Source organism: Ictalurus punctatus, chromosome 24 (assembly GCF_001660625.3).
Source record: "Ictalurus punctatus breed USDA103 chromosome 24, Coco_2.0, whole genome shotgun sequence".
NCBI lineage: Eukaryota > Metazoa > Chordata > Actinopteri > Siluriformes > Ictaluridae > Ictalurus > Ictalurus punctatus.
In genome coordinates, this window is record NC_030439.2 from 11035031 (window position 1) to 11046948 (window position 11918).

The 11918-nt window shown below is 37.7% G+C and overlaps 1 protein-coding gene across 1 annotated transcript; it reads left to right on the forward strand.

Moving 5' to 3' along the window:
- The first annotated feature begins 5674 nt into the window (after nt 1-5674).
- On the forward strand, nt 5675-11620 carry ilf2 (interleukin enhancer binding factor 2). The gene is made up of 14 exons (XM_017455297.3): nt 5675-5833; nt 6421-6480; nt 6914-6956; nt 7412-7516; nt 7807-7884; nt 7976-8078; nt 8542-8607; nt 8697-8813; nt 8923-9001; nt 9205-9292; nt 9829-9890; nt 10012-10126; nt 10772-10862; nt 11109-11620. Exons 1-14 carry the CDS (start codon nt 5829-5831, stop codon nt 11258-11260), a joined length of 1164 nt encoding a protein of 387 aa, XP_017310786.1. The 5' UTR covers nt 5675-5828; the 3' UTR covers nt 11261-11620.
- The last annotated feature ends 298 nt before the right edge of the window (nt 11621-11918 follow it).

Sequence of the window (11918 nt, forward strand, 5' to 3'; positions counted from 1 at the left end):
AGGAATACTTTGGTAAACCTTTGTCAGAAAACACCATTTGCCGCTGCATCCACAGATGCAAGTTAAGTCTTTACTATGTAAAACTGAAGCCATACATCAACACTGTCCAGAAGAGCCGCCGACTTCTCTGGGCTCAGTCTCATCTGAGATGGAGAGTAACAGGGTGGAATCGTGTTTTGTGGTCCGACGAGTCAACATTTCAAATAGTTTTTGGACAAAACAGCCGTCGTGTTTTCCGGGACAAAGAGGAAAAGGACCATCCAAGCTGTTATCAGCGTCAGGTCCAAAAGCCAGTGTCTGTCATGGTATAGGGGTGTGTCAGTGCCCATGGCATGGGTAACTTGCACATCTGTGAGGGCAGCATTAATGCAGAAAGATATGTATACATTTTGGATCAACGTATGCAGCCATCCAGAGCAGGACAACACCAAACCACATTCTGCCCAGATTACAAGCGCATGGTTGTGTAAGCAGAGAGTGCGGGTGCGAGCATGGCCTGTCTGCAGTCCTGACCTGACTCCCATTGAGAATGTGTGGCGCATTATGAGCCCAAAATAAGGTAATGAAGGCCCCATACAGTTGCACAGCTGAAGAAATGCATAATGGATGAATGGGGGAAAATTCCACTTGCTAAACTTAACCACCCGGTGTTTTCACTCAGTGCCCAAACTCTTAATAAGAGTTATCAAAAGAAAAGCTGATGTTACACAGTAATAAACAGCCGACTGTCCCAACTTTTTTGGAGTGTGTTGCAGTCATCAGATTTGAAATGACTATGTATTTTCAAAAATAAATGAAATTCACAAAGTAAAACATCAAATAATGTGTTAAAAATGTGTTTTAAATATAGTACAGGGTGAATTGAATTTTAAAATGACTCTTTTTGTTTGTTATTTTGCATTTTAGATACTGTCCCAACTTTTTCAGAATTGGGATTGTATGTAGTTTTAGTAGATCTTGTAATCTTTCAGCTCTGGTAATGAATTTGCAGTTGATTCACCAATGGAGCTCATGCCTACTTTTTCATCTATTCACAGAGTAATATAGCTAGTATATACTTAACTATACTTTCATTATCACATTTATCAGCTTTTTTCTAAATACAGAGATACATGGAGTGAAACCAAAATAAACATCTGTTGGAGGGTTGCTTTAATGTTTCAGCATTTTCATCATAATTCCTTAAAAATTATTAAATTAAAATATATATGCATATAAAATAGAATAAAATTACGTGTGCATAGGCATTTATCTTGGTGGGGACCAAATGTCTCCACAAGGATAGGGATACCTGACAGTTTTGACCATATGGGGACAATTTGCTGGTTCACACATGAGGCAAAATGAGGAGAAAAAAAACCCTTAAAAAGTCATACACTGCAAAAATAAATAATCGTGGCTCCGTTATGATGTATGAGTCATTTAGCTGGCATGGTTTGGCTCCACCTGTCCCTTTAGAAGGAAGGGTCACTGCGAGTCAACACAGAGTTGGCAGGAGACAGCGTGGAGTCTGATAAGCTAGTCTGGCTCTGTACAAGCCAGAAATCCATTTCCTCTCAGTCACATGCAGAAATGTACGGCTGCTGCATTGATAACTACTACCAACAAAGTTACTTTCTATTAGTTAATGTATGTAGAGAACAAAATGTGTGACTTTAAAGGTAAAACAATTTGGATTAAGTGATAGAAACTAGTGTATTTTTGTAATCTGTGGTAACAGTAATATTACGGTGGCTTAGTGGTTAGCACTCTAGCTCTAACACTCTAACTCTCTCCTCCGGGGTTGGGGGTTCAATTTCCACCTCCACCCTGTGAGCATGCTTCGGGGGTTTCCTCCAGATACACTGGTTTCCTTCTCCAGTCCAAAGACATGCATTGTAGGCTGGTTGGAATTTCCAAATTGTCTGTAGTGTCTGCAATTGTGCCCTGTGATAGGTTGGCAACCTGTCCAGGGTGTCTCCCGTCTTGTGCCCCAAGTCCCCTGGGATAGGTTCCAGGCGCGCCTGCAACCCTGTGTAGGAAAGCGGTATGGAAAATGGATGGCTGGAAACAGATGTATTAAAAATGAGAATAGTATTCACTATTCATGAGAATAGTACAGGGCTCTGTAAGTCCTCTTATACTTTGTTTGCAGAACTAGCACATCAGTGCATTATGGCTGTCCCTAATCATGTATACATCATTTTGAGATCCCATATGCAGAAGATTGCACTCAATAGATTATTCCACACTTTCCTCTAAAGCAAAAGCTGAAACTGTGGTTAGGAGCAGCATTGTGGGCTGGGGGACAGGGTGTATCCATAAAGCTCGGTCATCTGGAAGCACTCACTCTCTGCAAACTGAGCAATGGGTAACCTGAAGAGACACAATAGAGGCAACAGTTAGTGGAGGAAAAAGGTGTTATTTAAAGATCAATAACATCAAAGGTAATTTTACTTCCTTTTCATCTTCTCACCACTGGTCTGTTTCAATCAGTGATATACTGGACTTCAGCCAGGTGTGTGTGTGTGTGTGTGTGTGGTATACAAGTCCAGTTAGACATCGGCTACCAGGAAGCAGAAATTAGCTGCATCATAAGGCACTTAGTAGTTAGAATTGCTTCAAAAATCATTTCCACTGACCACCCAGAACTCCAACAATAGACCAAGCATTATGGTCTCATCCAGTTCTTTCCTCTCCCCTCTGGCAAGCACTTTAGAAGCTCTGACACACACAAACTGGCTCTAAAATAACTTTGTCTTGCTGGCTGTCAAGTGACTAAGGGATGTCTCTTCTATGAATTTTATATAATTCTTGTACATTTCTTCTATTATGTGTTGCATTGTGTGTAGTTACCTGATGCGATTTGTAGAGTTGGGGTACTTGAGTTCCGACTCGAGTCCAATTATGAGTGAACTTGGACTTGTCATGCACTCGGGTAAATATGTCCTCAAACTTGACACAAACTGACATTTTGGACTCTGAATTTTTTCAGAGTACAATTGAGTCTGCGTCATGTGTAACATGATAAAAAAATAATAACAATATAAAATTAAGATAACAAAAAATTAATGAATGTCTCCCTGCCTGATCAGGGAGCTTTTTGTGCGCACGTTTCAAGTGTGTTTCAGTGCATTTCACTCGCTTCATCGTGCGAGTATCAAATTGAGTTGAAAAAATCAGATGTGTGTCAATACAGTATATTAGATCTGTGCATTAGATCTTAAACTGACAGCAATCTAATAAACCTACTGCTGTCTGTATGTCAGACCTATATGTCATACTATATGTCAAGTCTATTTTATTTTACATTTAATTGCTTTATTCAATTTCTGTAGTATTTCTTACTTGAATACTGATAGACCTACATGAGGAAACATATCGTTAACGTGATATAAAATTGTAGTCATTTCGCCCACCCCTAAACACTAGAATTTGATGATTCCAGTCTTGGATTTCACAAAAAATGTGAAATGTACTTCTTAATGTAATAAATATCATAAACCCTGCTGATAGGGATTTTTTTTATTTTTTTTTTATTTTAGGTATTAAAATGAAAAAAAGTTACAAGAACAGAGCTGTGTTCAGAAATGAGTTTGTTGTCATTCATAGACAGATTAAAAGCAATAATAAAGCATGAAGCTTGTTATGACATGCTGCTAAATGTAACTCTACTCTGTACTCTCTCTCTCTCAGACTATATAACAGTGAGGGAGAGGAATCAAATAATTTAAATGTCAACTCATACTGGAGGAAACAATTCAGTGTGATACAAAAAAAAAAAAAAAAAACAAACAAAAAAACAGGTTCATTTGTATTTCCATACACTTGTAACATAATAAAAGTTATACATATACCTCTATATTCCTTTTTTTCATTGAAACCATTTTTTGATAGGAAACTAGTTGAGGTGCTGATGACATGAAATAAAAATATTAAATGGCAATGGGAAAATTTTTTATTGGTATTTTTTGTTACATTTATGTTTAATTAAATATTAATTTAACAGCTAAGTGTTGAGTTTACAATTGCAATTAAAAATCTTTTTTTTCAATTTACTTACTCTCTTTCTTTTACTCTCTTTCTTTACTCAAGCCAGATTTAACTTGGACTCAGCCATTAAGGACTCCGACTTAAGTCCAACTCGGCCCGTTTTGGACTCGATTGGTTAATAACTTGGTCTCGAATCGAATTCGACAAGCGTGTACTCTGACCCAACACTAGCAATTTGCTCTAGCTTCTTATTTCTGCCTTAACTTAGTTGTACTCTCACTGAGGGTTTCGCCCACTGTGATAAATGTTTTACTTAGTATCTCACTATGTTCCATCTCATTAATTACACACAATGGCCAGATGGAGACAGCAGTTATCCTTGCCACAACAATTCAACAGAACATTCTCCCATCCTCTTCTAAAACAGAAACACAAACACACTCACAGTAGCTGCAGCCCATCTCTGTCTCACTTGTAAATGCAGCAATGTGCACAGGGGGTGGTTTGCTGTTAAACTGCTTATGAACGTGATCAACTAGAAACATACAAACATACAATTACTGGCTAGTAGAGAAACTAAAGGAAAATGATAGCCCAAAAAAAGAACTGAAGTTTAAGGTTTTGACCTAACAACACATTCCATTAATGTTTGTAATTGTGATTTTAGCAGAAATATCTGTACACTTGACAGCTTTTTTTAACCAAATGTTAGCATTTAATTTTCAAAAGAGCACAATGTTTTTTTTTTTTCCCTGACAGCAATGACTTGTTACTACATATTTTTCAAAGGGCATTGAGTACACTCAAACAGAAAGCTTAGGGAAATTGCAGGAGAGAGGCAGTCTCTAAGTGGGATTTGGTGTAGTAAATCTGCCCTGTGGTCCCTGTCCATTCATAATACATACCCAACTTGCTGTGTGACCTTGCAGTGCCATTGCCACTATACATATGAATCAGAGTTAGAGGTTAGGGAATTAGGAAGTAATACAAGGAGTTTATCTTCCAATGCAAATTGTCTCACTTGGAGCAGTTACTATAGAGCTGTTGTTGGATTCCCTGAGCTGGGGCACATTTTCCCACCAAAAATTACCCAGTGTGTGGATATTAGCTTGCATGTCAAACAGGCACTGGAAAAGTAGTGCCCCCCCAATGTTCAAGGTTGCTTTGTCCGCCATTACCACCTAGTCGTACTAATGAATGAAATGGTCTGTGGCATGGCATAATGCAAAATTCGGGTAGGTGGGAAGAATGTCACCCCAGTGGAAACATTGCTGTTTCCACTGTTGTAAGATGAGATCAGACTGCACAAAAAAACAGATAAGAAAGAATACACATTAAATAGGAATAGAAAAAATGTCTAATTAATATATATATATATATATATATATATATATATATATATATATATATATATATATATATATAGAGAGAGAGAGAGAGAGAGAGAGAGAGAGAGAGAGAGAGAGAGAGAGAGAGAGAGAATAGGAATAGAAAAGAATAATAATAATAATAGTAGTAAAAATATTTTATACACAATAATAATAATAATAATAATAATAATAATAATAATAATAATAATAATAATAATAGTATAGTTATTGCATAAGTTAAAAAATAACATTATGTGCGTTTGTTAATTGAAAGCTGTGTAGCTCCTCCTTTTATTTTGAAACTATAGCTTCCGGGTTTTTTTTTTTTTTGTAGGACTTTCCGGTACAGTTTCTGACTGATTCCCCTTGTTCCTGCTGCTCATAGAGTCGCAACCCATCTCCGTATAAGCTAACAGCTACACACCGTTTACCGGTGACTCTTTACGCGTTGATCATCTTCATTAATCCGCCAAAACGTCTTACGCAATGAGGCAAGTTCTGTGTTTGGGCTAGTTTATGGTTTCTTATCGCGTTAACTTGTCACAATTAAGGCTCTGTGGACTCCGGCTCTTATCTTATGCTAGTTAGCGCCCCACGGCTAATTCTTCTCACATATTACTTTCGCAGTGGTTCTCAGTAGCTAACTGTTGTTCACGGGAGTGTGAGAACTGATATTATTTCATTGCGTTCGTTGTGTCGTGTTTAACAGCATCGAAAACAAATAAAGTGTTTGAGTGTAATCATCACTGTGCTGATGTTGTGAATGAATGAAACACGGTAACTAGCTAGTCTGGAAACACACTGAGCTTGTTGGCTAAAGTTAGCACTGTGTCCAGAATACAGTCCTGTTTATTGCTGCAAACGACGTGATAATTAAATGCTTTTAATTTTATTACATTAATCTAGCACCTGGATTGAATTCTCTTTGCTCCACACGCTGGCTAATGTTATTAAGAAAACCTGCAACACTGAAAGCCAACTTGCTATCCATAGTTAGGGGGTTGCCATGTCCGTAACAAACAGCCGTACGGCCTAATTGAGAATGGCTCAATAACATGTGTGTTTCTGTTTCTCACAGAGGAGATCGGGGAAGGGGCCGCGGGGGCCGTTTTGGCTCCCGTGGGGGTCTGGTACAAGGGTGAGCTGTTTCACTTTATAATCCTACTTCACTTACCGACCTTTATTATTACATCAGTGTAATGCTTTATACATTCTGTATGATTACATCAGTATACTGCTGTATTTACTCTGTATGTTTACATCAGTGTAATGCTTTATACATTCTGTATGGTTACATCAGTATACTGCTTTATTTACTCTGTATGTTTACATCAGTGTAATGCTTTATTTACTCTGTATTACATCAGTATTCTGCTTAATTTACTCTATGCTTACGTCAGTATACTACTTATTTACACAGTATGCTACTTTATTTACTCTGCATGTATACTGCTTTATACATTTTGTATGCTTGCATCAGTATACTACTTTATACACACTGTATGTGTACAAGTTTATGATTTTTTGGCTGCTTTGTCTTTGCTTATGCCTTTCCCCCCCCCCATTTTCAGGTACCGCCCTTTTGTCCCACACATACCATTTGACTTTTACGTTGTAAGTGAATCACCTTTTTCATTTGAGCTTTTACCGCTTGCAGCCTTTTAAGAATTAAACATAGAATTGTCGTTTGTGCATAATTTTATCTTAAAAATAAATAGCCTTCAGATACAGGAGAAGTCTGTACACACATTTTAAATCTTGGCTTTAACCCTTATTTGAAATGTGCAGCTCAATATATTTTTTAAGTTTTTCTTTAAAATCCATTTATTCTAATGTTTCTCTTTAACCACTGGAGAGAAGCTACAGTAGTTTTACTGTGCACTTTGCTCATTCGTTAACTATTGTTTACATGCAACATGAATCTTAATGTGCCGCTGTTATATAACCTTACTTGCCATTAGTTTAAGAAATGGTGTTTGACAACAATTTGGATTCCAGAAATATACCACCAAAAATCTCTGAAACATTTATGTAGCTCACGTATAAGATTTGATTTCTCCACACTCCAGTGTGAGATGGCCTTCCCACGGGTGAAGCCGGCTCCTGACGAGACTTCATTTAGTGAAGCTCTGCTGAAGCGAAACCAAGACCTGAGTCCTACCTCTAGTGAGCAGGTACCCTTACACTCGAACACCTCTGCATCTATTGCTTATGTAAATGTAGGTCAGGACCTGGAGCGTGAATAGTAGAGTTATTACCGTCATAGTGTTCTTGTTGTCTGTACTCTGCAATAAATTGTAATCAGTGACTATATTATAACTGTTAGGTATGAGCATTTTTGAAGACCATTGCTATTTTTGATTGTTAGAATGAAAAGGAGCCTGCTGTTCCAGTTAGTTTCATTCCTAGGCATTGTATTGTTGCTGTATAGATGCTGACATTCTGATTTATCTTTTTTGTGCAGTCTTCCATATTGTCCTTGGTGACTAAGATCAACAACATTATTGACAATTTAATTGTAGCACCTGGGAACTTTGAAGTTGTGAGTTTTTACACCAAAGTAAACATCTAATTTCCATATCTATTTCAGCAGATGGATAATGATATTTGTACTTGTTGTTGTACATTTACAGCAAATTGAGGAGGTGCGGCAAGTGGGCTCGTACAAAAAGGGCACCATGACGACAGGACACAATGTAGCTGACCTTGTTGTTATCCTTAAGATTCTTCCCACTTGTAAGTATTTTTTTAAAGACATAATGAAATACAATTCTGGTTGTAACGTATGGTTGGGTTTGGGTTTTTCAAGTGGGTTTTATTGCATTGTAAATAAATGCACTTTCCAAATGGAGCATAGTAAAAACTAGGCGTTTTTGTTCGGAGGTGGATGGGAGGGAAGTGAAACAGAACATGCCATGCATTGTGAGGTAGTCAAAAATAAGATGATTTGGAAAAAAAAACAAAAAAAAACAAACAAACATGGAATATCATTGTATTTTGATGTTGGGTTGCAGAAAATACAAAATATCTGTATACTGCCTTTTTAAAGTGATTAATACTATTGAATAACATACATTATGACCAGGGATATGAAGTAACAAGGCCAAAAAGTCGATTTTGACTTTTGGTTCTCAAAGATTTAGTTTTAGCCTGTACCTTGTAAAAGTACATCTGAAGTAAAAACTCTTGTCTGTTGCAGTGGAGGCAGTCGCTGCATTAGGAAACAAAGTAGTGGACACTCTGCGTACCCAAGACCCAGCTGAGGGTGAGTACAGGCTTTACTACACAGGTAGTGGTTTTGCTGTCATTGTTTTATAGGATTGCAATGTTTCACTTATCATTTATATGCTTTAGTGCTGTCTATGCTGACCAATGAGACTGGCTTTGAGATCAGCTCAGCTGATGCTACAGTGAAGATCCTCATCACTACAGTCCCTCCCAACCTGCGCAAGCTCGACCCTGAACTTCACTGTAAGCCTCTGCCTAATACATGTTCATGCTTTTTTTTTGTTTTGTTTTTTTGTTGTTTTTTTGTGGTGATGGCTGTTTGACCTGAGCATTGTCTGTCCTTTCTCTGAAGTGGACATCAAAGTGCTGCAGAGTGCCCTTGCTGCCATTCGCCATGCTCGCTGGTTTGAGGAGAACGCCTCACACTCAACGTAAGATTGCTTCTTCTGGCTTTGTTGAGTTAAATCCGTTTAAAGAAATGATCAAAGTCTGTTGTCTGTGGGAGTTTTAAAGCATTCCCTTATAAATGTGGAACCTCCATAGACTTTGATAGTTTTTAAGGGGCTTTGGTGAAGCAGATTCAAAATGTCAGTAGAATGTTTGAGTAAATCAAAGTGTGTTGTGTGTTGCTTAGGGTGAAGGTTCTGATCCGCTTGTTGAAGGATCTGCGGGTGCGCTTTCCTGGCTTTGAGCCTCTTACTCCCTGGATTTTGGACCTCCTGGTGAGTCATGATTTAAAAGCCAGAATCCAGTTGGATTCTCTCCTGATTCTCTCTGATATACACTTCCTCCAGGTTTTGGTGGATTAGATCTGGGCCTCACTAATCTTCCTTTTATTAATAGTCTTGTGCCAATAGAATTGTTTTAAGCTCAGTCAAGGAGCTAATCAGAAAAATTCAGATAAATGTTTTCTGCAGGAAATAGAAATATATTTAATTATATAATTATTGCTGGTGTATCTCTGGGATTTTATCAATCATTTCTGGCTGAAATTGAACTATTGGTCAGATTGAAAATGCAGATGATGTTTACAAGGTTGTGTGCACCTGTGGGTTTTTTGTACATGTTATGGGTATGTCAGCTACTCATGGTTGAGTGCAATATACATGGCAGTTTGCATTAAAGATACGAGGTGTACATAGTACACCTGGAATTATTTGTGAGACAATTCATCTGGAAATCTTGTCCAGTCTGACTAGTACTATAAAAGGTCTGATTTGAGCTGACTTTGCTGATTTAAACTGTGTTGTGCCATTAGGGGCACTCGGCTGTTATGAATAACCCCTCCAGACAGCCACTTTCGCTCAACCTTGCGTACAGGTAAGCTAACGGTGCTACTTTTTTAGTGGATCTGTTCTTTTAGTTATTTTGCTAACAATTGGTTTAGTCTGACATTTTTTGTTTTTGTTGATGTGCCTGTATCTGTGCATATGTGTTGTAGACGCTGTCTCCAGATGCTAGCGGCAGGGCTTTTTCTGCCGGGGTCTGTAGGCATCACTGACCCATGTGAGAGTGGAAACTTCCGCATACACACTGTAATGACCCTGGAGCAGCAGGTAAGGACCAATTTTGGGGGAAATCATGCAGATAAGGGTTTGATACATAATGGGTGGGAAGTAAATACGGGATTCTTGTCCGATGATGAGGATTTATCATATGCTGGATGCCACAACACACACACACGTGAAATCACGTGCAGTCCTGCCTGCAAGTTATTTTATGTGAAATTGAATAGGATGAATAGTAGTTTTTTATTTTTTGTTTTATTGAATAGTTTTTAATAATAAACATGGAAAAATATTCTTAGATTGATCATATTTCATTGCTAGCTAAATATCATATTCACAAGTGCCGATTTAGTGATGGAAATATTTCCTGCTTATTTATTTCATAGCTTATTTATTTTATTGTGCTTATCAGAGTTTTTTTTTTTTTTGGAAATGTCTCCAAAAAAATGGAAATGGTTCACCTCCTTGGGCAGGGGGTAAAAGAACCACTTGTTCTAGTAGGCTTATAACCCCCTGGACATGAGTGGTAAAAGGTGGAAATGCTCTTTTTGTATAATGAGGTATACCTGGTATTAATTTAAAGGGTATTTTGAAATTAAATAATTTAAAATACCAAATTATTTATGTATCATAGTCTATTAGCAGTTGCCATAATTAACGGCATAATGACTGACATTTTATGTGTGTCTGCAGGATATGGTGTGTTTTACTGCTCAGACACTGGTGAGGGTTCTTTCCCATGGTGGCTACAGGAAGATATTAGGACTTGAAGGAGATGCCAGTTGTAAGTTCTCCACTTCAGTGCCCCAATGTCCTCCTTTTTCTTTTTCTACACCTTCATGATTGCTTCCAGTGTGGTTTATGAGTGTCTCTCATGGGTGTGTGTGTTTGTGTGTTTGTGTGTTTGTGTGTGTGTTTGTGTGTGTGTGTGTGTGTGTGTGTGTGTGTGTGTGTGTGTGTTTGTGTGTGTTTGTGTTTGTGTGTGTTTGTGTGTGTGTGTGTGTGTGTGTGTGTGTGTGTGTGTGTGTAGACCTGGCTTCGGAGATGTCCACATGGGACGGTGTGATTGTCACGCCATCTGAGAAAGCCTATGAGAAACCTCCAGAGCGTAAAGAAGATGATGATGAGGCTTTGGAAGAAGGAGGAGAAGGAGAGGATGAAAGCATGGAGACACAAGAGTGAAACTCAAAGGGGTCACAGACTAAGCCAGATCTTGTCATATAGGCAGTTTATTGTTTTTAAGTATTGAGGCAGAAAAAGTTTAGTGGAGGAAATGATTGATTTTCCATAGTGGATTTGAACTGATCTAAAGTGGATCATGGCAAAATGTGTTTTATTGTTTATTACAGTTTCTGTTTTTCTCCTCCAGTGTTTGTCCTCATCCCCCTTCACTGCAGGAAACCATATTTCTGCCATTTGTTGATTCAGCCACCATCTTGTGTTTAAACTGGGGAGGAGAGTCGAGTTCTCCACCTTCATGTTCTGTTCTATTTTTACTTTGTATCCATCACTGATAAATTAAAGTTGGTTTTTTTTTTTTTATCTATGTTTACTAGAAGCCAGTTCATTTTTTTTATATTAGTATGTTGGTATTATATTTATAATATTATATTTATAATATATTATATATTATAATATTTTAACTTAATGTTATTGAGAGGTCTATAAGGTTAGCATTATTCTATGGATGGGGGGGAGATAAAAAACAGACACAGAATCAACTGGACAAGAATGCTTGACCTTGCTAAAATAGCTTTATCATAATTTTAAAAAATGTTTACAGCCATTAACAGTGTTACATTCTGTATTAGGTTAACCACGTCACAGTGAGCCTTCTGTC

What these genes read in the sequence shown, in the direction of transcription:
- ilf2 (XM_017455297.3), top strand. An exon ending in CACCTGGGAACTTTGAAGTT is followed by an intron (nt 7,885 to 7,975) that starts GTGAGTTTTTAC and finishes GTACATTTACAG; the next exon opens with CAAATTGAGGAGGTGCGGCA. An exon ending in TCGCTCAACCTTGCGTACAG is followed by an intron (nt 9,891 to 10,011) that starts GTAAGCTAACGG and finishes TATGTGTTGTAG; the next exon opens with ACGCTGTCTCCAGATGCTAG.